General features: G+C 47.2%; 2 protein-coding genes across 2 annotated transcripts; one reads left to right on the forward strand and one right to left on the reverse strand.

The window, feature by feature from the left end:
* Positions 1-19,044, forward strand: Kctd13 (potassium channel tetramerization domain containing 13). Its single transcript, XM_048332550.1, has 6 exons — positions 1-410; positions 1,864-2,033; positions 12,573-12,662; positions 12,758-12,810; positions 13,853-14,048; positions 18,039-19,044. Exons 1-6 carry the CDS (start codon positions 167-169, stop codon positions 18,273-18,275), a joined length of 990 nt encoding a protein of 329 aa, XP_048188507.1. The 5' UTR covers positions 1-166; the 3' UTR covers positions 18,276-19,044.
* Asphd1 (aspartate beta-hydroxylase domain containing 1) lies at positions 18,632-23,324 on the reverse strand. Its single transcript, XM_048332552.1, has 3 exons — positions 22,436-23,324; positions 20,062-20,175; positions 18,632-19,288 (listed from the first exon to the last, which is right to left on the reverse strand). The coding sequence occupies exons 1-3, from the start codon at positions 23,310-23,312 to the stop codon at positions 19,179-19,181; spliced, it is 1,101 nt and encodes a 366-aa protein (XP_048188509.1). The 5' UTR covers positions 23,313-23,324; the 3' UTR covers positions 18,632-19,178.
* Between the last annotated feature and the right edge of the window lie 864 nt (positions 23,325-24,188).

A 24,188-nucleotide genomic window follows, 5' to 3' on the forward strand; every position in this document is an offset into this window, starting at 1 on the left:
TGAGAGTGCGATGGGGCTGAGGGCCGGAGTTGCGGAGTAGCGGCTGCGAGTGGGCGTGTTCGCTGCGAGGTCTGGCCCGAGGGCTGGAGTCCCGGGAGTTTGGGGAGCAGGTCAGAGGGCGCTGAGAGAGCCTGGGGTCACCCACCGCTCGTCGCCCCCAGCCGGTATGTCGGCCGAGGCCTCGGGCCCGGCGGCAACGGCGGCTCCATCCCTGGAAGTCTCTCAGCCCTCGGGGACGGAGCCTGGCTCTGCCGCCTACGGTCTGAAGCCCCTGACCCCGAACGGCAAGTATGTGAAGCTGAACGTGGGGGGCTCGCTGCACTACACCACGCTGCGGACCCTCACCGGACAGGACACCATGCTCAAGGCGATGTTCAGCGGCCGTGTGGAGGTGCTCACGGACGCCGGAGGTACGCGCGCACACCTTACACGTGCCCCCTCCGTCCCGCCCCCACTCCCCACCCCGAGCCCCACCTCCACTTCCCCCGGCCGGTCATAGCTGAACCCTTCGCGCCCCTCGCTGGACTCCCTGCTGTCATCAGTTGATTCCCATCCCCAGCCTAACCAGCACTTCCTAACTCTTAGCACTTCATAATCCTCATTACTTATCCTCCCATCGTTCACTCTCAGCTTAAAAGACTAGGGAACCAACCCTGTTGGTTGTCCATCTGATTCTTCCGACTGCCCAGGCCGTTCTTCCTCGCAGCCTCAGGACCACTAACAGCTTGAGAGCTGGGACATTTTGACTGCTTGTATTCTCCTAGAGAACCTACTCCCACCCAGGTTAGCAAGGATTGTGAAAGTAGGAAAATGGAAGTTGGGAAGTGGAATTCAGTTTACAAATACTGAAGGGTGCTGGGTGCCTGTGGCTCTTGCTTGTAATTCTAGCTACCATCCGGCAGAGATATGAGGATCAGGGTTCGAAACCAGCCCAGGCAGAAAATTCTATGTGACCTTTATCTCCAGCTAACCAGCAAAAAACCAAAAGTAGAGCTGTGGCTTAAATGGTTGAGCACTAACCTTGAGTGAAAAAGGTAAGGGACGGCCCCAGTTACAGGCACAAAAAATATTGAAGGTGAAGAATCCATTTATTTCATAAGTATTTGTAAAGTATCAGTTAGTAGTGGGGATACTTTGGTAAAGGAATCACAAGATTCGTGTTTCCAAGTTTCCTTTTTGGAGTAGGGATGATCAATAAGCTAGCAAACCACAAAATATGTGGATATACTCTGAGTAAGTTCTGGGAATAATGTCAAGTTATTACTTTATCACCTTATAACTTTGTAGTTGACTAGAGGGTGGGCTAGACAAAGAGCATGGTCAGAATTAACACCAGGGATTAGAAGTTTATTAATAAGGTAAGTCTGAAAGAACTTCCTCATGGAAAGTTTTCTATTAAAAGGGCCTTTTGACCACAGGATAGATTTGGGATAACTCACTGGAAATGTTTGGAAGAGATTTTATACCGATGGCAGAGGGGTGTGTGTGTGTGTGTGTGTGTGTGTGAGTGTGTGCGCACATGCTTGCACTAGAACTGAAAGGCCTTGAGATTGCTCAGAGCTGGCACTCTAGCCCTAGAGCCACACCTCCACTTGACTTTTTGCTGGTTAATTGGAGGTAACAAAATTTGTCTCAAGGATTTGTCTGCTTAGGCTACTCAAACCTCTATCATCAGATCTCAGATTCCTGAATAGCTAGGTGTGAGCTAGGTGAACCCAGATGGCAGAGGTTTGAGATACATTAGTATCCAGGTTGTTTTGTGGCTTTGGAATTATATTTTTTTAAATAGAAACATAATTAGTTAACTCCAGCCTTTTCCCACCCCAAAGCCATCTTTTCTCCTTCCTCTCCCCACCCCACCAGGTTGGGTGCTGATTGACCGGAGCGGCCGCCACTTTGGTACAATCCTCAACTACCTGCGGGATGGATCTGTGCCACTGCCAGAGAGTACCAGAGAACTGGGGGAGCTGCTAGGGGAAGCCCGCTACTACTTGGTCCAAGGCCTGATTGAGGACTGCCAGTTGGCTCTGCAGGTGAGGGTCCTCTCCCACCTCTCGAATCCCTGTGCTGATAGGCTTGGAGGGTTCCCTAACAGTAAGCATTAGGATAGGAAAAAGGACGTACAGGGTATGGCTAAGAAATCCTGGCTCTGAGTGGTACAACCCCCAAGAATTTGGGGTACTGGTTTTTACATTCTTCCTGCCTCAAGCAGAGTCCCCTTTCCACCTGGTGTCAGGATCACTGTGGTGATTAATTACTTGCTTTGCTTCTTTCTGTTCCTGCCCAGCCAACCCAGCTGTTACACAGCTGAATAATTATCCTTAAACACAGCCCCTGTCTATTCTCTCCCTTGCTCAGAAGTCCTAAATAGCTTCCTATGCCACTAGGGGAAAAAATGTACATTTAAATTGGAATATAATAACCTCCATGATCTGGTCTGTCCTGGGAGGCAGCAGTAGCAGTCTCTTGAGTCTCTCAATTCCTAGCGGATTTTCTTTTTTTGCCTATTATGGTTTGAACTTGAGGCCACGTACTTGCTCAACTTCAGTCCTGACTCTTGCCTATCTTTTTGCCAGTTATTTTGGAGGTGGACTCTTAGACTCTTCTGCCTGGGCTGGCTTCAAGCCATGATCCTTTAGGTCTCACCCTCCTGAGTAGCTAGGATTACAGGTGTAAGCCACTAGTATAGGACCTCTCCCCTTCCCTACCCTCCTTTCTCCACTCCTTCTTCTATAAGCAATGAAATTCTCCCCTCGAATGGAACCTCACAAGTGTCCCTCCCTAAAGTAGGGTTTGGGGGTTCCAAAGGCCTGTCTGCACAGCTCCATTTCTGTGGATCCCTTAGGATTCTGAGGAGCAGGGCTTGGTACACAGCCTCAGGGGTTCTAGGTGACCTCTGCCACTGCAGGAATGCACAACCTTGAGCCAGTCTCTTTCTGCCTCTGGTGTTCTGTTCTTAAGTTCCAAAAGATAAAAGGCCAGAAGTAAGTACAATGTAATGATTTTTACATAAGCACTTTTATTCTGTTCAATTTTTACAATGTTAAAATGTCTTCCTTTATGATAGAACAATAACAGGAGATTATTTGGAGTTTCTGTGTGTGTATATATGTGTGTGTGCCAGTGCCAGTACTGGGGCTTGAACTCAGGACATGGATGCTGTCTCTTAGCTTTTTTTTTTTTAATTTAATTTATTTATTAATTGAACACAAATTTTTTTGACAAGGTGTTGTGCAAAAAGGGTTACAGTTACATAGTAGGGCAGTGTGTACATTTCTTGTGATATCTTACACCCTGTTGTCTCTTAGCTTTTTAGCTCAAGGCTGGTGTTTGACAACTTGAGCCACACCTCCATTTCCAGCTTTTTATTAATTGTAATCATAAAGGTGGTGTATAGAGGAATTACAGTTACATAAGTCAAGTAATGAGTACATTTCTTTTTGGAGAATATGACCCCTTCCCTCCCTCTCTCCACTTCTAGCTTTTTGGTGGTTAATTGGAGATAACATTGTTACAGACTTTCCTGCCTGGGCTGGCTTTGTTTTTTTTGGGGTTTTTTTTTTTTTTTTTTTTGGCCAGTCCTGGGCCTTGGACTCCGGCCCTGAGCACTGTCCCTGGCTTCTTTTTGCTCAAGGCTAGCACTCTACCAACGTGAGCCACAGCACCACTTCTGGCCGTTTTCTATATATGTGGTGCTAGGGAATCGAACCCAGGGCTTCATGTATACGAGGTGAGCACTCTTGCCACTAGGCCATATTCCCAGCCCCCTGGGCTGGCTTTGAATGAGATCTCAGTTTCCTGAGTAGCTAGGTGTGAGCCACTAGTGCCTGATGAGAGATTTTCTTTTGTTTGTTTTTGTTTTCTTTTTGCCAGTCTTGGGACTTGAACTCAGGGCCTGGGCGCTGTCCCTGACCTTCTTTTGCTTAAGACTAGTGCTCTACCACTTGAGCCACAGTGCCACTTCTGGCTTTTTCTGTGTATGTGGTACAGAGGAATCGAACCCAGGGCTTCATGCATGCTAGGCAAACACTCTACCACTAAGCCACATTCCCAGCCCTGAGAGTTTCTTTTTTGTGTGTGCCAGTCCAGGGGCTTGAACTTGGGGCCTGGGTGCTGCTTCTGAGCTTTTTTTTTTTTAACTCAAGGCTAGTGCTCTACCACTTAAACCACAGCATCCAGGATAGTTTCTTTTTAATAGCTTTTTTTCCCCCCCCCCGTTTTGTTTTTTTTGCCAGTCCTGGGGTTTGAACTCAGCCTGAGCACTGTCCCTGGCTTCTTTTTGCTCAAGGCTAGCACTCTGCCACTTGAGCCACAGCGCCACTTCCAGCTTTTTGCTATATATGTGATGCTGAGGAATCGAACCCAGGGCTTCATGTATACGAGGCGAGCACTTTACCACTAGGCCATATTCCCAGCCCCGATAGTTTGTTTTTAAAAGTCATTTGCAAAGTAATAAGTGAATAACTTTCTTTTCTGTGGAGGGAATATTGATTAACTCCAAACTCCAAAAGATGAAATTTCTTTGAATAACAGCCATGCTTTTCAAACTTTTAAACTGTAGCCTGTAGGAAAAATGTACTTTATAAGTGTGTATAACTGTAATTCAAATTTGTGAAAGAACACTTTTAGTGTAATGTACTTTTATATATTCTATTTTTGTATTCCTTTCTCCTTCCCTCTCTTCCAGTCTCCCGTTTTCTTTCTCTCCCTCTCTTTCTACCTCCCCTTCTTCCCTCTTTTTTTTTTTTTTTTTTTTTTGGGTTGGTCATGGGGCTTGAACTCTAGGCCTGGGCCCTGTCCCTGAGCTCTTCAGCTCAAGGCTAGCATTCTACCACTTGAGCCATAGTGTCACTTCCGGTTTTCTGATGCTTAATTGGAGATAAAGGTCTCATGGACTTTCCTGCCTCGGCTGGCTTTGAACCACAATCCTCAGATATCAGCCTCCTCAGTAGCTGGGCTTATAGGTGTGAGGCACTGGTGCCCAGCTTCCCCTCCTCTTTAATACTCTATGGCTCTCACTAAACTTATTTCATTACCCCTTAATGAGTTACCACTTGGAGTTTGACATACATTGATCCAGGTCTTGGAAGTACATCCCAGCCCTACCTGTAAATTAAGCTAATGTTACTATACACTCACTGTGTGTCAGGAGTGATTTTGCTATGTGCTTGTTTATACATTTTATACCCTGGGTTGACATAAGAAGAAACATGAGGGAAGATGAATGATGCATTCAAGGAAGGTCAAATGAGCTAATAAGTGACAGAGCTCAGATTCAACCCCAGTTATCAGATTCTGGGTCTGGTGCTTTTCTTCATGTTCTGTACCTCCTTCACTGGTTTCCTAGAGATTCTTCCCATAGCTCAGTATGCTCCTCACAATACATTGAGATCTATGCAAGTGGCCCTTTTTCTTTGATTATTTCCCCCTCATTCTCAGTTCCTTGCCTACCTCCCTTTTCCTCAGGGGACCTTGGCCATGCTTGGATTGTGTTTATGCCTTAAAAAAACTTAAGCACTGTGTTGTATGTATGCATTTTATATTTCCACAAATGGCACAGAGCTGTGGGCCATTTTATGTTGATAATTCTTTCATTCAGCACTTCTTTCAAGATCTTGTCATGCTGTTGCATGTACAACTAGTTCTTTGCTTCTAACTGCTGCATGGGACTCTATAGTGCTTGCTCACAGTGTTTTATTTATACATTCCCTTGAAGTTAAAGACTTAGATTGCCTCCTACTTTCTGCCCCCACAAGCCGTGCCACTGTGAGAATTTTTGTACATGTCCCTTTGTGGGCCTCTGTCAAGAGTTTTACACGATTATAACTGAGAGAATTGCTAAGCTATAGGACATGTGCAGGCCATCAGATTGTTCTCACAAATGTTTATATTACTTCATACTCATAATCTGCAGTGCATAAGAGATCCCATGTGTAAATACACTCAATAATATAGCTTTCTAATTTTGGCAATCTGATGGGCTCACAGTGATCTCATTTTACTGATTACTAATGGAATTAAGCATCTTTTTGTTGTTATTAGTCATGGGGCTTGAACTCAGGGCCTGGGCACTGTCCTTGAGCTCTTTCACTTAAGGCTAGCACTCTACTACTTTGAGCCACAGCACCACTTCTGGTTTTTTAGTGGTTAATTAGAGATAAGAGTCTCAGAGGAATTTTTCACCTGGGCTGGCTTTGAACTCTGATCTTTAAATCTCAGCCTCTTGAGTAGGATTACAGGTGTGAGCCACTGGCACCCAGCTGAGCATCTTTTCATGTATAAACTTACTAGCTTTTTTGGTGTTTCTTTGTTTTGTTTTGTTTTGCCAGTCCTGGGGCTTGAACTCAGGGCCTGGGCACTGTCCCTGCCTTCTTTTTGCTCAAGGCTAGCACTCTGCCACTTGAGCCACAGCGCCACTTCTGGCCATTTTCTATATATGTGGTGCTGGGGAATCCAACCCAGGGCTTCATGTATATGAGGCAAGCACTCTTCCACTAGGCCATATTCCCAGCCCCCCCCCCCCCCCCCCATGTGTACTATTTTGTAAGCAACTTTTTTTTTTTTTTGTCATGGTGCTTGAACTCAGGGCCTGGGCACTGTCCCTGAGCTTTTCCACTGAAGGCTATCGCTCTACCACTTTGAGCCACAGTGCCACTTCCAGTTTTTTTGGTGGCTTCCAGTCTGTCTTTGAACCTTAATCCTCAGATCTCAGCCTCCTGAGTAGCTAGGATTACAGGCATGAGCCACTGGTGCCCAGCGCATTCTACTTCTTAAATTAGCTTTTTAATTGTACATATGGATCTTTGTATATATGGACCGTTTCAGTGAAATTCTTTTTTTTTTATTTTTGGCCAGTCCTGGGCCTTGGACTTAGGGCCTGAGCACCATCCCTGGCTTCTTCCCGCTCAAGGCCAGCATTCTGCCACCTGAGCCACAGCGCCCCTTCTGGCCATTTTCCATATATGTTGTGCTGGGGAATCGAACTGAGAGCTTCATGTGTAGGAGGCAAGCACTCTTGCCACTAGGCCATATTCCCAGCCCAGTGAAATTCATTTTTGTTTATTATTATTTATTTTATTTATTTATTTTTTTTTTTTTTTGCCAGTCCTGGGCCTTGGACTCAGGGCCTGAGCACTGTCCCTGGCTTCTTCCCGCTCAAGGCTAGCACTCTGCCACTTGAGCCACAGCGCCGCTTCTGGCCGTTTTCTGTATATGTGGTGCTGGGGAATCGAACCTAGGGCCTCATGTATCCGAGGCAGGCACTCTTGCCACTAGGCTATATCCCCAGCCCCTCATTTTTGTAAATGTGAATGGTGAAGGGATTTTACTCTTTGGGAAAGCTTGTTCTCTCAATTGTTCTACACAATCTTTGTTAACCAGCATTACATCCAATATGGTCATCAGAGATTCTTCTTTTTTTTTTTTTTTCCAGTGATTCCATCAGCATGTATTATTTAATGTTTACAAAGCGCTTTGGAAAACAAAGCGCTTTATATCCATTTTATTATTTACTCTTCACACTAGTCCTCTGAGACAGTACAGTGCTAAGAGAGGAATACTGAAACTATGGTACACAAATTAAACTTAACCTTCCAATACTGTCTTTTAGGGGAAATGTGGTAAATTTTGTGGCAAAGCTAGGACTCATTGGTAATTGAATTCAGTTGGTAATCTCTGTTGCCTTATTTTAAGGAACTAAATGCTAATTCTGTAATGGAATAAAGAAATGAATCAAGGCTGATCTCTGACAGAGATTCTTCTTGCCTTCTGGAATCCAGGTTCTTCTTCAGTCCCCTCCTGCATCAAATCAGGCTAACCTCTAACCTCAGGCTAACCTCAGTAGGGTATTGCAGACACTTTAGAGTATCTTAGAACTAAGTTATAAAAGGCATTACAGCTTCTGCTTCTGGTTTTTTTTTTTTTTTTGTTTTGTTTTTTGATCAATCACCCTGGGAATCCAGCTGTTATGTGAGAAGCTCAAGCATCCTTGGGAAAGGCCTACTTGGTAGGAACCGAAGCATCCTGCCAACAGCCAGCAAAAACTCAGCCATATGCATCATCCATCACAGAAGTAGATCCTATAGGTTTAGTCACATCTTCAAGTGTCATTAGCTGTGCCTAGCATCTACACTGAAATTTTGTGGCAGATTTTGGGCCAGGGACCCCTAACTAAGATCTTTTAAATTCCTTTTTTTGGCCAGTCCTGGGGCTTGGACTCAGGGCCTGAGCACTGTCCCTGGCTTCTTTTTGCTCAAGGCTAGCACTCTGCCACTTGAGCTACAGCGCCACTTCTGGCCATTTTCTGTATATGTGGTGCTGGGGAATCGAACCCAGGGCCTCATGTATAGGAGGCAAGCACTCTTGCCACTAGGCCATATCCCCAGCCCCAGATCTTTTAAATTCTTAACTTTCAGAAAATGTGTGTGAGCCAGAAACTGGTAGCTCCCTCCTATAATCCTAGCTACTCAGGAGATTGAGACCTTGAGAATTAAGGTTCAAAGCCAGCTCAGGCAAAAACGTCTTTGAGCCTCTTATCTCCAGTTAGCCACCAGAAAACTGGAAGTGGCACTATGCCTCAAGGTGGTAGGGTGCTAGCTCTGAGCAAAACAGGGACAGTGCCTAGGCCCTGAGTTTAAGCCCCACGACTGAAAAAAAAAATGTGAGATAATATGCTTTCCTGTATTTGAAATAATTTTTTTTTTTTTTTTGCCAGTGCTGGGGCTTGGGATTCAGGGCCTGAGCACTGTCCCTGGCTTCTTTTTGCTCAAGGCTAGCACTCTGCCACTTGAGCCACAGCGCCACTTCTGGCCATTTTCTGTATATGTGGTGCTGAGGAATTGAACCCAGGGCCTCATGTATATGAGGCAAGCACTCTTGCCACTAGGCCATATCCCCAGCCCCCTTGAAATAATTTTTACCTAGCAATAAATGACAGACTGAGTTCTAGGGTGGGAATATTTCTAAAAAAAAAAAGAAAAAAACCCCACTAAAATGTACAAGTAGTTTTAGAACTGAGAAGCTGGAAGGACTCTGAAGAGAATATTAGTAAAATTTGCTTAGAGAGTCTGCTCCTTTAAGTCTGAGGAGCTTTGAGCAGGGAGGCAGCAGGGAAGACTGGAAGAATGATAGGAAAATATTACTGGCAAGTGGGCCTTAAGCAAAAAGAAGCCAGGGACAGTGCTCAGGCCCTGAGTCCAAGGCCCAGGACTGGACCAAAAAAAAAAAAAAATTACTGGAAAGTGATGGAAAGGAATCCTCCATATATATGCAGAAAGCTTAGTACCTTTGTTCCCTCCAGTGATGGAGAAAGTTGCAAACATGGCATATAAATTGGATAATATAGCTAAGAAGATTTCCAGATGGAATGTTGAAGCTCAAGCTACCTGAAGAGGAGAGGGAAACTAAAGAAGAAAGAATCGAACAAAAATGAGCCAGAAATGGTTGAATTTGAAAGTTCCTAGGCCTTTCCAGATAACAGGTAGGTTAAAAAGCAAAGATTAAAAAGAAAGCATACTCAGGGAAAAAAATGGTCTAATGATAAATCCATGAGTGTGATTAGAAATTCCTTTATTAGGACCTCAGAATATCCAAGAAACTGCCTCAGAGAACCATTCAACCAAATGGTAGAGTGACTTGTGGGGCAGGGTACTAAGGCTTGATCTCAGGGTCTAGGTGCTCAGGCCCTGAGTTCAAGGTCCAGGACTGGCAACAAAGCAAAACAAAATGATCAGGGACAGCACTAGACCCCATGACCAACAAAAAAAGAAATGTATAGTCTCTTGGCAGCCTGAGCACAAGCCCAAAGTTGAGATGTTAATCTTTCAGTTGTAGCTTTTCTCTTATGAAGTGATTCCTAAGACTTAGAAAACACTCAATAAATATTAAAGATGATTTTGTTGGCAGAAACAGTACCAGCTCTTTGAGCTTGGACTTAAAGGGACAGGGCCCAGAGCAAAAGGAGAGGAAGACTTTGGACACTCAGACTTTTTCTTTTCCTTCCTTCCTTCCCTCTTTCCTTTCTTTTTTCTTTCTCTTTTATTTTTTGGCGATGGTGGTACTTGAGTTTGAACTTGGCCTTGTGCTATTGCTAGGCAGGCACTCTACCACTTGAACCACACCTCTTAGTCTAGACACTCATACTTCTACAGGCAGGAGAGTGGCTGAAGAATCTAGAGCTAAGACCATCTCATGGTTATAGGTTCTGTGCTGAAACACTCCTGATCAGGGGTAGGCTTCAGAGTTGTCAATGTTTGTTCAAATGACTTCATTGATCTCTTTTCCCTCCCCACCCACTTTGAACAAGAGCGCCTGTAGTGGTTACCCTGTGCCTGTCCACCATTGCACATTGGATATGTGGAGTCTGGTCTTCTGCTTAAAGGGAAATGTCCTTCAGGAGCTATAGTTGAGGAGCTTGCTGTGGTTTAAGGACAGTATTCTGTACTTGGATCTGCTTCTATAAAGAGAATGAAGCTGGAGAATCTTGAGAGGAGATGTTTGTTTGTTTGCAGGTGAATCAGTGGAGGCTAGAGAATGGGTGGACTGTTGGGCTAACCTCCAAGGCAGCTCCCAGGAATTTTTGTCTCCAAGTATTTGTTCCCTGTGTCATCTCCTTGCACATTAAAGATATGAAATTATGTCATAAAAGACAATGAAGCTTCCACCTTGCTCTCCCTTGGGTTGTTTACTCTGGGGAAGCCAGTTGACCATATCAGAAGGACATTCAAAGCAACCCTTTAGAAAAGCCCAAATGGCAGGGTTAGATGCCTCCTGCCAAGAGCAGGTAGGAATTTTCCAGCCATATGTGCAAACCTTCCAGAAATGGATCTCTAGGGGTAATTATACTTTCAGATGCCTGCAGCACCTGCTCAGCACCCCCACATGAGACCCTGTGTCACTGAAATTATAAACATTTTTATTAATTTAAGCTACTAAATTTGGGGCCATTTATTATGTAGCAATAGATAACTCCATACTTGACTTTCACTCACTGTGGTCTTTTGTAAAATATCAATTCACACACTCACTCACACACACACACACACACACACCACCTGTATCTGTGCTGTCTGCTGTGTTCTTTCTCTCTCTCTCTTTTTTTCTTTTTTTGGTCAGTTATAGGGCTTGAACTCGGCCTGGATGCTGTCCCTGAGCTTTTTCACTCAAGGGTAGCACTCTACCACTTTGAGCCACAGTGCCACTTCTGTTTTTTTCTGGTAATAGGAGATAAGAGTCTCATGGCCTTTCCTGCCTGGGCTCGCATTAAACAGTGATCCTCAGATCTCAACCTCTTGAGTAACGGGATTACATTGTAAGCTACCAGCACCCAGCTTTATTTGGGTTTTTAGTTGTTTCTGCAGCAGAACTATGCTGTTTCCATTCTATCGCTTTGTAGTGTATCTTCATATTTGGTAGAATCAATGTTGCCTCTTTGCTTATTTTTAAAGATTGGGGTCTGGGTCTGGGAATGTGGCTAAGCAGTAGAGTTTGTGCCTAGCATGCATGAAACCCTGGGTTTGATTCCTTAGCACCACATAAACAGAAAAAAAAAAAAATTGGGTGCTGGAATGTGGCTTAGTATAGAGTGCTTGCCTAGGATGCAAAAAGCCCTGGGTTTGATTCCTCAATACCACATAAACAGAAAAAGCCAGAAGTGGCACAAGTGGTAGAGTGCAAAAGAAGCTCAGGGACAGTGCTTAGGCCCTGAGTTCAAGTCCCAGGACTGGCCAAAAAAAAAAAAAGACCTTAATCATTATAGCCTTGTAATCCTTTTATTTTTGGAAGGAGAGAGAGAGAGAGAGAGAGAGAGAGAGAGAGAGAGAGAGAGAGAGAGAGAGAGAGAGAGAGCAAGTGCAAGAGCGCGCAAACACCTTGGAGCTTGAATTTAGGGCCTAGGTGCTTTCCCTGAGCTTTCATGAGCCACTGGCACCTGGCTTTCCATTTATTTATTTGTTTGTTTGTTTATTGCCAGTCCTGGGGCTTGGACTGAGCAGGCACTGTCCCTGGCTTTTTTTTTTCCCTCAAGGCTAGCACTCTACCACTTGAGCCACAGTGCCACTTCCAGCTTTTTCTGTTTATGTGATGCTGAGGAATCGAACCCAGGGCTTCATGCATGCAAGGCAAGCACTCTACCACTAAGCTACGTTCCCAGCCCTCCCTTTATTTTTTACTGTGCTGCTCTTCTTTTTTGGAAACTGGAGTCTAGATACCATGTTTAAGTTGATCATGCACTCTTAGGCTAAGCAGTTCTCCAGCCTCAGCTTCCTGAGTAGCTGGGGACTACAAGCATCTTCCACTCTGTCTGGCCTTCCAAGTTAAATTTTGAAAGAAGTCTTAAGAATGTATCAGATAGTATATGTTGAAATGTGGGCCAGGTCAAGAATAAGCTGCATGTGTAAAGGAACAGGAAGCGGGGGCGGGGTGGTGGGGTCTGAAGCCCAGTGCTCTGGGGGGAGACCTCAGTAAAGGTTGCTTCCTGCAGAGCCTTGGGCATCATAGACAGCTTTGGAAGACCTTTAATGGGGCTGTGAAAGACCTCTGGTTGTGCTGTTAACTCTCTTCTGCTTCTTCCCCAGCAAAAGAGGGAGAACCTATCCCCGCTGTGCCTCATCCCCACTGTGACATCTCCCCGTGAAGAGCAGCAGCTCCTGGCCAGCACCTCCAAGGTGAGGCCCCCAGCCCTGCAGGGTAGAGACTGAGTGGAGATGGCAGCTGAGGACTTCTTGCAGCCTCACTCGGTGCTCTCCTTCTCCCCCAACAGCCCGTGGTAAAGCTGCTGCACAACCGTAGTAACAACAAGTACTCCTACACCAGGTGACTACTGTGGCAGGGGGAGGGGCATGTACACACACGTGAACCAGGAATCCCAGGGTTCAGTGTGGCCTTGCTGTTGGCCCAAGGGGAGGGTCACATGGGGGGTCCGAGTACACATTACAGCTCTGCCTCTTGCCCTCCAAGTACCTGAGCAAGTATTTTTCCCTTCAGCTTTAGTTTGTCATCAATAAGCAGAGTGTAGGCAAGGACTAAATGATCATGGCTGGCATGGACTAGGCACTTATTTTTCCAACAGTATTGCTCTCAGTCTCTGTTAATTTCTCAACCCTTCCAGTAGAATGAGAGAGGTATTGTTATCTAGCTATAGAAGAGATTGAAACTTGGAGAGTGAAGTAACTTGCCTACTCAGTTAAGAAGTAGCAGATAGTGGGCACCAGTGGCTCATGCCTATAATCTCAGCTACTCAGGAGGCTGAGACCTGAGGATCCAAAACCAGTCCAGGCAGACTAATCGAAGACTTTTATCTTCAGTTAACCAGCAAAAGGCTGGAAATGAAAGTGTGGCTCAAGTGGTGGAACACCAGCCTTGAGCAAAAAAGCTAAGTAAAAGTGAGGCATTGGTGGCTCACATCTGTAATCCTAGCTACTCAGGAGGCTGAGATCTGAGGATTGTGGTTCCAAGCCAGCCTGGGCAGAAAAGTCATGAGAGTCTTATTTCTAATTAACCACCAGAAAAACTGGAAATGGAGCTATGGCTCAAGTGTTAGAGTGTTAGCCTTGAGCAAAAGAGCTCAGGGTCAGTGCCCAGGCTTGGAGTTCAAGCCCCAGGACTGGCACAAAAAAAAAAAAAGCTTTAGTGAGAGCTTGAGGCCCTGAGTTTAAGCCCGGGACTGATACAGAGTGGCAGAGCTGGGGATGAGACAGCCTGGCTGAGAGCTTGCATGGGGAGCTGCTGTGGTTGGATTGGCTTAGTTGGAAGCTTTCTACTGAGCAGGACCAGAGTGACAGGAATCTGGGCCCCTTTGTGGGGAGTAGAGTAGGAAGTCTATCACACTGAGACCTGCCGGCTCCCTGGTCTTCAGCACTTCAGATGACAACCTACTTAAGAACATCGAGCTGTTTGACAAGCTGGCCCTGCGCTTCCACGGGCGGCTGCTCTTCCTCAAAGATGTCCTGGGGGACGAGATCTGCTGCTGGTCTTTCTATGGGCAGGGCCGCAAAATCGCCGAGGTGTGCTGCACCTCCATTGTCTATGCCACGGAGAAGAAGCAGACTAAGGTCAGAGGGATTCAGAACCTGGTAAGGGAGGGGTGTGGGGGTGTGGCCCCAGGACCCTGAACAGAGCAAGTTCACCATATCAGGCTGGGGAGAATCCTTGGAGTCAGGGGCCAGAGTTCGGGGGTATTGTGAACTTGAGGGAGTCACTTTACTTTGCAGTCTCTGTTCTTCCACCTGTGAAATGATTGGAATTCTTTTTTCTTTGCCAGTCCTGTGGCTTGAACTCAGGGCCTAGGTACTGTTCCTGAGCCTCTTTTGCTTAAGGCTAGCACTCTACCACTTGAGCCACAGCACCACTTCTGGCTTTTTTTGTTTATGAGGAATTGAACCCAGTGCTTCATAAATGCTAGGCAAGCACTCTACCACTAAGCCACATTCCCAGCCCTCTGTTTTGTTTTGATTTCTGCTTTGGTTTTGGTGCTAGAGACGAGACTCAAGGCTTCATGTAGAACATTCTTCTTAACTGAGCCCATAGTTTGAAGGCTGCCTACCTTCCCCTTGAAGTAGTATGCAGATTTGGAGGTATACGTGTATTTTTTGTAAAGAAGGTCTGTGGTCATCTTTAGAGTCTCACATGGGTCCGTTTAAAAAAATTGTTTTGTTTTTTGTTATTGTTATTGTTCTGTTTGTGTGTATATTCTAGTACCAGAGCTTGAACTGAGGGTCTCACACTTACTCAGCTTTCTTGCATCACGGCTGATGCTCTATCATTTGAGCTGCACATCCAGTACAGCATTTTTCTGATTATAATCTGGAGATAAGAGCCTTGTAGACTTTTCTGCCTATGCTTGCTTTGAACTGAGATCTTCAGATCTTATCCTAGTGAGTAGCTAGGATTATAAATGGCAGCCACTGGCCCCCAGCTCTTTTTTCTTTAAGTTGAAAGTTTTAGGTATTTTTGCAGTACTGGGGATTGGAAATCCGCTTTGAGCTTGCTAGGCAAACACTCTACCTTGAGTCACACCCCTTGTTCTTGGTTTTTTGTGGAATTGGGGTTTGAACTCAAGACTGTCCACTTAGTAGGCAAGTGATATATATATATATACATATATATATACATATATATGTATATATACATATATATACATGATATAAGATATATATATATATATATCTTAAGTAATACTCTAGCTCTTTTGCTTTAATTATTTCTGGGACAGTGCTGGTCCCAGCAACAATCCTCCTACTTACTAAGCTTTCTGTGGAGCTGGGGTTACAGGGGAATGCATCGCCATGCCCAACATTTTTTTTTTTTTTTTTTTTTTTTTTGCCAGTCCTGGAGCTTGGACTCAGGGCCTGAGCACTGTCCCTGGCTTCTTTTTGCTCAAGGCTAGCACTCTGCCACTTGAGCCACAGTGCCATTTCTGGCTTTTTCTATATGTGTGGTGCTGAGGAATTGAATCCAGGGCTTCATGTATATGAGGCAAGCATTATTGCCACTAGGCCATATTCCCAGCCTGAGTCTTGATAACTTTTTGTCCAGGCTGATCTTAAACCTCAAGGTTTGTGCTCTACCACTAAGTCACAACTCCATTTCTACATTTTTATTTTTTATTTCTTTAGATCTGACTATTTGTAACCCCAGGCAAACCTCAAACTTAAGATCCTCCTTTTTCAGCCTTCCAAGTATTGGAATGACAGGATTGTGGCACATACCTTGCCAAAATAAGTTCTGAATACCTCAGGTTTTTTAGAACACACTGCTTTTGTAGATCCTGACTCATGGATGTGGTGGTCATCTGTTAATATTTACCTGTTCCACACTAAGTACTGCTCCAGGCTCGGGTCTATCACACTCATCGCCAGTCTTTCAGCACCTACTCTTCCCTTTTCTTGCCATGCTTTTCCCTCTCTATTTGACTAAAGATGTACTTAATTGTTAGGACCCAGGCTAAGCATCATTTTCCATAGACCACCCGTTCTCATGAACTTTCAGCCCACACCAATCCTAGATAAAGTTAGTCATGCTCCATTTTTTTTTATTTATTTATTTTTGCCAGTCCTGGGGCCTGGACTCAGGTCCTAAGCACTGTTCCTGGCTTCTTTTTGCTCAAGGCTAGCACTCTACCATGTGAGCAACAGTACTACTACTGGGTTTTTCTATGTATGTGGTGCTGAGGAATTGAACCCAGGGCTTCATGTGTGCGAGACGAGCACTCTACCAATAGGCCATATTCCCAGCAGTCATGCTCCACTTTTTAGCTAGAGACAATATTTATCATAGTCTGTAGGTTGGGGTTTTATCTCCCTAGCACTAGCCCAGACCTCACACAGTGGAATCTAAGAAACATTTATAGGTGTGTATGTGTCTGTGTGCACCTGTACCCACACTGGGGCTTGAACTCAGGGCCTAGGCACTGTCCCTTAAGCATTTTTTTTTTTTTGCCAGCCCAGAGGCTTGGATCCAGGTCCTGGACACTGTCCCTAAGCTTCTTTTGCTCAAGGCTAGCACTCTACCACTTGAGCCACAGCGCCACTCACAGCTTTTTCTGAAGAACCAAACCCAGGGCTTTATGAATGCTAGGCAAGCACTCTACCACTAAGCCACATTCCCAGCCCTCCCTTAAGCATTTTTGTTCAAGGCTAGTACCTCTACCACTTGAGACACAACTCTACTTCCAGGTTTTTGCTGGCTAATTGGAGATAAGATTTTGTTTTGTTTTCCCAGTCTGGCTTTAAACTGCCATCCTCAGATCTCAGCTTCCTAAGTAGCTAGGACTGCAAATCATAAGCACTGGCATTCAGCTTCAGGAGATTTCTTTTGTAATTAGGAAGACAGGAAGATAGCTAATTAAAATACTTTTTTTTTTTTGCCCAGTCCTGGGCCTTGGACTCAGTGCCTGACCACCATCCCTGGCTTCTTCCCGCTCAAGGCTAGCACTCTGCCACCTGAGCCACAGCGCCCCTTCTGGCCATTTTCCATATATGTGGTGCTGGGGAATCGAACCGAGAGCCTCATGTGTAGGAGGCAAGCACTCTTGCCACTAGGCCATATTCCCAGCCCCTAAAATACATTTTTTAAGAGCTGCATTGTGCTGGGTTTGATGGCTATAATCCTAGCTACTGAGGAAGCTTAGGAAAGAAGATTGCAAGTTCAAAGCCAACCTGGATAACTTAGCAAGACTGTCTCAAAATAATATTCGCTAGGTGCTGGGGATATGGCCTAGTGGCAAGAGTGCTTGCCTCGTATACATGAAGCCCTGGATTCAATTCCCCAGCACCACATATACAGAAAATGGCCAGAAGTGGTGCTGTGGCTCAAGTGGCAGAGTGCTAGCCTTGAGCAAAAAGAAGCCAGGGACAGTGCTCAGGCACTGAGTTCAAGCCCCAGGACTGGAAAAAAAAATAAAACCAAACACTAAATAAATAGATAATATTCACTAAAAGGAGTGGGGCTATAGCTCAGTGGTAAGAATGTTTATTTAATATAATCAAGATCCTGGAGTCAGTCCCTAGCCCTAAATTTAATCCCCAGCACTACAAAACAATTGGAAACAAATTAAAAACTATATAAGTAGAATCCCCTAACTTCTTAGACTTAATTCCTTTCTACTCTGCTCTGTGGCAAGAGCCTCCTTGCTGGTCTTTAGACAACATACTACTAGATAGCCCTGGCTCTGAGCTTTTGCAGTTGCTGTTGTGGCTTTCTTTAGCTACACACCTGTCTCTCTGCTTCGGTCAAATGTCATCTTACCAATGAGGCCCTCCCTGAATTCTCTTTTGAAAGATGTAACACTCCTGATCATCATTGTTCTCACCTCCTTTTCCTAACATCTCTTCCTGCATAACATTTGTCATTATCTGATGCAATTTATTCTTTGTTATGTGTATGTCTCAGTCCTCTCCTTGGATTACAGTGAAGGAGAGCAAAATCAATCATTCTGCCTGCCTGCTGGCGGAGGCTGGGAGGGGAGGCAGCACAGAGCCGCTAGGGATGAAGCTACAGGACAGGGCCAGAGAGAAGGAGCCAGGGGTTCCTGCCTTTTTCAGGTGGAATTCCCAGAGGCCCGAATCTTCGAGGAGACCTTGAACATCCTGATCTATGAGACTCCCCGGGGCCCAGACCCAGCCCTCCTGGAGGCCACAGGGGGTGCAGCTGGAGGTGGTGGAGCAACCCGAGGGGAAGATGAAGAGAACCGAGAACACCGGGTCCGGAGGATCCACGTCCGACGCCATATCACCCACGACGAGCGTCCTCATGGCCAACAAATTGTCTTCAAGGACTAACCTTTGATCTCTCCCCCTGCCTTCCTCCTGCTTCTAGGACCCAGTCTCCATTTCTTTTTTCTCCTCTCTTCAGACTTTTGCCCCGGCTCTGCTGGCCAAGTCGTGGGTCTTTCCTTCTGCCACTTCATTGCATGGTACAGTTGGCTCTTTCCCTTCATTTCCATTTATAGCTAATAACACGGTACATTCCAGCCCCTCCCTTCAGGCAGGGCCCCTCAGAGGGCTGATGTTCTCCCCCACCGTCCTCATTCATGTCCTCTGGTCTTTCCCTCACAGCTGGTGTACAGCAATTGGAATTCCCCTTCTCTCTCTCTGTTTCTCTCTCTTCCTCTCTCTCGCCCTCTCACTCTTTTGTAAAGTACATTGTATGTATTCAAGTATTGAGCCAGCCCTTAGTAACATCCACCAAGTTCTGAGTTCTGAGCCACCTCCTACTCCAGCCTCCCTCCTACCCCCATCATCCTCCCTACCTCCTTAACGGTGTACTAAGCTGGCCTGGTCCTGCTCCAGCTCAGCTATTTTCTTGTTCTGTTTCATATTATTTATTATTTTAATTTTCTATTAAATTATTGGAATAAAGTTGAGTTAAGGCACTGCTCCTGGCTTCCAGGGAGACCCTTGGGAGGACCATGTCAAGGAGATACCTGGCTACTTTTACCACAGAAGACAAAGGAGCCCCTGCCCCAAGCACTTCCCTGGGCTGGTAGCTGGGAAGAAAGCAGTCAGGAGTTGAGAGAGGATTCAGAATTTATATTTCAAGGCTCACCAGCCAATTCTTACCCTTGGCATTCCCCCCACCTCATCCCTTAAGTGAAGAGGAGGTCCTGGCTGCCATTTGTGCTGTCCCTGCATCCCTGAGGGCAGCACCTCTCCATCCCAGGTGTCTGAAGGGCACACCTTGCTTCAAGGGTCAGGTGCAAAAACAAAGTCAAGGGCCTGGCGCTCTGCCCCAGCCACGTTAGGGTGCCACAGGTCCACAATGAAGACTACTCGAGGCCCATCTTCAGGGGAGCCTAGGACACATGGGGAGGGAGACAGAATAGCTGACATCAAGTTCTCTGTCTAAGTATATTCACCACATATGCAATAAAAGCAAACAGGAAACAGGCCCTTTTCTAACCTGTTGTTGCTTTTATGTAGCCAGGCTGGCCTTGAGCTCACAGTCCTCCCTCAGCTTCTTGAGTGCTAGAATTACATGTGTGTACCACCACACCCAATATCATCTGAATATGTGTATGGATCTTTTTTTTTTTTTTGGTCAGTTCTGGAGCTTGAACTTGGGGCCTAGAACTGTTCCTGTGCTCAAGGCGAGCAGCACTCTACTACTTGAGCCACAGTGCCACTTCCAGCTTTTTTTGTGTATGTGGTGCTGAGGAATTGAACCCAAGGCTTCATGCATGCTAGGCAAGCACTCTACCACTAGGCCACATGCCCAATCCTGTGTATAGATCTTATCCTTGAAGCGAACTGTTGCTGCCATAGTTATCCCCACTATAAAACGGGCCAATAACTTACCCAAGTTCTTACTGCTGCTAAATGCAAGAGGTAGGACAGGAGCCAAATGATCCAGGCTAGAGTCCTGTCCTGGTATCCATTTTGTGTGCATCTACCTGGCATTCATTGAACCTTACAGTCACTTAATAAAGAAGGCAGTTGCCCCACAGGTGATCTGAGGAGTTGCACATGACTTGCCCAGGATGCTACTAGGACAGGGAGTCAGCCAGCTTGATCCTACACCCTCTTTGTTCCCTCACCCCCCGCCCCCAGCAGTATAGGAGCTCCTTACCATTGTGAGCCACTGTGTGCAGGAAGGAATCATCCACCAGGAGGCAGTGTCCTTCAGCCCAGCACTGGGGCTCGCCCCCGACCACCAGCTCACAGCCAGGAGGAATCTTCAGGCCTGTGTAAAGAGATGTGGCATCCAGTACTCCTGCCTCTAAGGGGTCTGCTTCCTTTAGACCAGGTCCTGTGGTATCCTCCCTTCTGTCTGAAAGGTGATGAGTATGATCCAGATACAGTACTGGATGAAAAGTACTAGGAGAGTCCAGGAACCAGTGACTCATGCCTATAATCCTAGCTACTCAGGAAGCTGAGTTGTGAGGGACACAGAAGCTAGCCTGGGCAGGAAAAATCTGTGAAACTCTTACTGCTAATTAGCTACCAAAAAATCCAGAAGCCTGGCTTAAGTGATAGAGGGATAGGCTTGGGTGAAAAAACTAAGGGACATTGCCCAAGCTGTAAGTTCAAGCCCCAGTACCAACACACACACAAGCACACACAATTCTAGGAGATGGGGCAAGTGTTATGGGAAGCTCATCTATAGCTTTAAAAAAAACAAGAGAAAACACCACCTCTTCCTTAGCTTCCTGACAGTTCAGCTCCAGAGCTTACTGTGTGCTGGGCACTCTAGGTTGACTAGCAACTCCACCCTGGTCCAGGATCACAGAACCACCAACTCAAATAGTGGGGAACAGAAAGGCATCCTGGAGGAGGTGTAGCATTTACTAATACTACTGAAGGCTGAATAAGAGTTTTCCATCCAATAGAAGACATTCTAGGTTGAAAGTCCAACATAACATGTGGCATCTGCTGGGAGCAGACAGAAGGCCTTCATGACTTAAGAGTGTGGTAAAAAGGGGCTGGGGATATAGCCTAGTGGCAAGAGTGCCTGCCTCGGATACACGAGGCCCTAGGTTCGATTCCCCAGCACCACATATACAGAAAACGGCCAGAAGCGACGCTGTGGCTCAAGTGGCAGAGTGCTAGCCTTGAGCGGGAAGAAGCCAGGGACAGTGCTCAGGCCCTGAGTCCAAGGCCCAGAACTGGCCAAAAAAAAAAAAGAGTGTGGTAAAAAGGGAGGGGAGTGGGCTGGGGATATGGCCTAGTGGTAAAGTGTTCACCTCGTATACATGAAGCCCTTGGTTTGATTCCTCAGCACCGCATATATAGAAAAAGCCAGAAGTGGTGCTGTGGCTCAAGTGGCAGAGTGCAAGCCTTGAGCGGGAAGAAGCCAGGGGCAGTGCTCAGGCCCTGAGTTCAAGCCCCAGGACTGGCCAAAAAAAAAAAAAAAAAGAAAAAGAGTGTTACAGACTTATAATCCTAGATACTCAGGAGGCTGGGACCTGAGGATCAAGATTCAAAGCTAGTCCTAGCAGAAAGGTGGGTGAGACTCTTATTTCCAATTAACCAGCGAAAAAAAGGTGGAAGTAAAGGTGTGGCTTAAGTAGTAGAGCACCAACTTGGAGCGAAAAAAGCCAAGTGAGTACATGAGGCCCTGAGTTCAGGCTCCTGTAACTGATACAAAGAGAAATAATTATAAACAAATAAGTGAAGCCAGGTGCTAGTGCCTCCCGCCTGTAATCTTAGCTACTCGGGATGCTGAGATCTGAGGATCATGGTTGGAAGCCAGTTCAGGCAGGAAATTGTGAGACTCATCTCCATTTAAAGCACAGAAAAGGCCAGAGGTGGCACTGTGGCTCCAGTGTTCAAGTGGTGGTAAGGTGCTGTGCAAAGCCTCAGGACCAACAACAACAACAAAAGGTGAAAACAAAGGTTGGGGAGATTGGATGTGAAGAAACAGTACAGGTAGTGCCTGTGGCTCAGGTCTGTAATCCTAACTACACAGGAGGCTGAGATCTGAGGATCTCGGTTCAAAGCCAGCTCAGGCAGGAAAGTCTGTGACTCTTATTTCCAATTAACCACCAGAAAACCAGAAGTGACACTGTGGCTCAAATGGTAGAGCGCTAGCGTTGAGCTGAAGGGCACAGGGAAAGCACCCAGGTCTAGAGTTCAAGTACCACGACCCACAAACAAAAAGAGAAAAGAAATGGTACAGGAGGTCAGTAACTATGAGGAGGTCAGTTTATGAGTGAAGCTCAGAAAATTCTGTGGACAAGGAATCATGGGAGATTTTTTTTTGCCAGTCCTGGGCCTTGAACTCAGGGCCTGAGCACTGTCCCTGGCTTCTTTTTGCTCAAGGCTAGCACTCAGCCACTTGAGCCACAGCACCACTTCTGCTTTTCTCTATATATGTGGTGCTGAGGAATTGAGCCCAGGGCTTCATGTATATGAGGCAAGCACTCTACAATGAGGCCATATTCCCAGCTCTCATGGGAGATTTTTGAGAAGAAAGGTAGGTGGTCTGAGCAGGATCTACTTACCCAGATGGCATCTGACCCGAGCATTTGTGGGTCCACAGCAGCCCTCCAACCGGGCCCCAGGCAGAAGGACAGAAAAGCCAGCATTGCCGAAGGTGTTGGCACTCATGAAGCTCCGAAGCCCCCTCAGTGCCCGATAGGCTCCAGGGCACCGACGGCAGTTGCTAGGTTGGCACCGGCCTGCTTGGTACAGCAGGAGCTGGTAGCACCCAGGGGCTATGGGTGGGGACCAGCCCCGAGGCAGAGGAGTAGTCCCTGAGAAGTCCCAGCTTATAGCCCCAAAATCCCGCAAGATGGCAGGGAAGTTGCTCTCTAGAAGCTCTACATCATGCCGTTGGGCATCCCGGGGCACAAAAGGGGCTGAAGGCAAGTCTGGTAGGAAAAGCAAACCTGGACGTTGAATGCCCAGGACCCCTGAACCGCCTCCAAGGCTTGTGCTACCCTGAGCTGCCCGCCTCACCCTACCCATCCCAGCCCAGGAATAGCGCCTAGCATAGGCCCGAAGTCGACGGCTCACTAGACCTTCCGTCCCAGGACCTTCTGTAGGGTCTCCAGAGTTCCTCAGGCCTGGCCTGCCTGCTTCAGGGCATCCCCCAGACCCACCATTAACCCCCCTAGCCTGACTCCCAGCCCCCAGGGCCTGCATGTCTTGGGAGCCCAGGTGATAGCAGTACCAAAGGAACAGGGAAGTGAGGGCTCCAAGGAGCAAAGTGAGGGCTGAAGAGGCCAAGGGTAGAGGCCAGAGCATGATGGGCAGGGAGGCCCTGGCCAAGAGGCCTGGGGCATCTTCCAGGCCCCAGGTCCCCTGTCCCCCTAGCTCTCCCCCTGTCCCCTGGATGGCTGCTTCCTGCTCCCCACCTGGGCCATTTCCCTTCCACATTCCCACTCTTGATACCTCCTCTCCTTCTTCTGTCAGGTATCTCCAGCCCTTCTTTTCCCTTTCTTTCCTCCAGCTCACTCTCTTCTCTCCTTCTGCCTCTTCCTCCCCTCCCCAGATCTCTCTCCTCTCTCCCCTCTATGGCTTCCCTTTCTTCCTCCTTCCCGCAGTCTCCTCTCTTTCCTTCTGCCTCTTCTCTATCTCCACGGGTTTCCCACTCTCCTCTTCTCTCCTCCCTCCACTCACCCCCCCTTCTTTCTTCTAGCTCAACCCCCACCTGGACCCACAGCCCTAAGACCCCGCAGCTTCTTCTGTGGCGGCGTCTCTCTCCTTCCTCCCTCCTCTTCCTTTCTTGCCCTTGCTTCTCACTTGACCTGACCCGCAGCCCTGCCTCTCCCTCTCGTTCTCTCTCCCGTTCCCTTTCTCCCACGCTCCTTCCCTGGCTCCCACTCACCCTGACGTCACTCCTTCCCGCAGCCCTCTCTTCTGAGCTACCTCCAACCCCTCCCGGTGGCAGCCGCAACTCGGCCCTGGGGGCGGGGGAAGACGCCTCTCTAGATTTGCCTCACTACCCGCCCCCCCCCCCCAGCATGACCGGGCGCCACGTGGGGTTGCAGGGGGCACAGTGCCAAGCTCCAAGCACCCTGCAATGCGAAAAGAAGGGGCGTGGCCCGGCGCGGGCGTGGCGGCGGTGGGCGTGACGGTGGGCGTGGTAACGCAGGGGGCGGGGCGAGGGTGCAGGCGGAGGGCCCGGGCTGGCGCGCTGGGCCTGCGGGCGGGGACGCCGCGGCGGGTCGGGCGCTCCGCGGGTCCCGGGCGAGGTCGGTCCCGGACCACCCCTCTCCACATCCCCCTTTGGTCTTCACCACGGCCAGTCCC

The sequence above is a fragment of the Perognathus longimembris genome, chromosome 23 (genome assembly GCF_023159225.1).
Source record: "Perognathus longimembris pacificus isolate PPM17 chromosome 23, ASM2315922v1, whole genome shotgun sequence".
NCBI lineage: Eukaryota > Metazoa > Chordata > Mammalia > Rodentia > Heteromyidae > Perognathus > Perognathus longimembris.

What these genes read in the sequence shown, in the direction of transcription:
- Kctd13 (XM_048332550.1), top strand. Translation starts at nt 167, where the DNA reads ATGTCGGCCGAGGCCTCGGGCCCGGCGGCAACGGCGGCTCCATCCCTG. An exon ending in ACTGCCAGTTGGCTCTGCAG is followed by an intron (nt 2,034 to 12,572) that starts GTGAGGGTCCTC and finishes CTTCTTCCCCAG; the next exon opens with CAAAAGAGGGAGAACCTATC. An exon ending in AACAAGTACTCCTACACCAG is followed by an intron (nt 12,811 to 13,852) that starts GTGACTACTGTG and finishes CCTGGTCTTCAG; the next exon opens with CACTTCAGATGACAACCTAC.
- Asphd1 (XM_048332552.1), bottom strand. Translation starts at nt 23,312, where the DNA reads ATGTGGAAGGGAAATGGCCCAGGTGGGGAGCAGGAAGCAGCCATCCAG. An exon ending in TCGGGTCAGATGCCATCTGG is followed by an intron (nt 20,176 to 22,435) that starts GTAAGTAGATCC and finishes CTCTTTACACAG; the next exon opens with GCCTGAAGATTCCTCCTGGC. An exon ending in GCACACAGTGGCTCACAATG is followed by an intron (nt 19,289 to 20,061) that starts GTAAGGAGCTCC and finishes CATGTGTCCTAG; the next exon opens with GCTCCCCTGAAGATGGGCCT.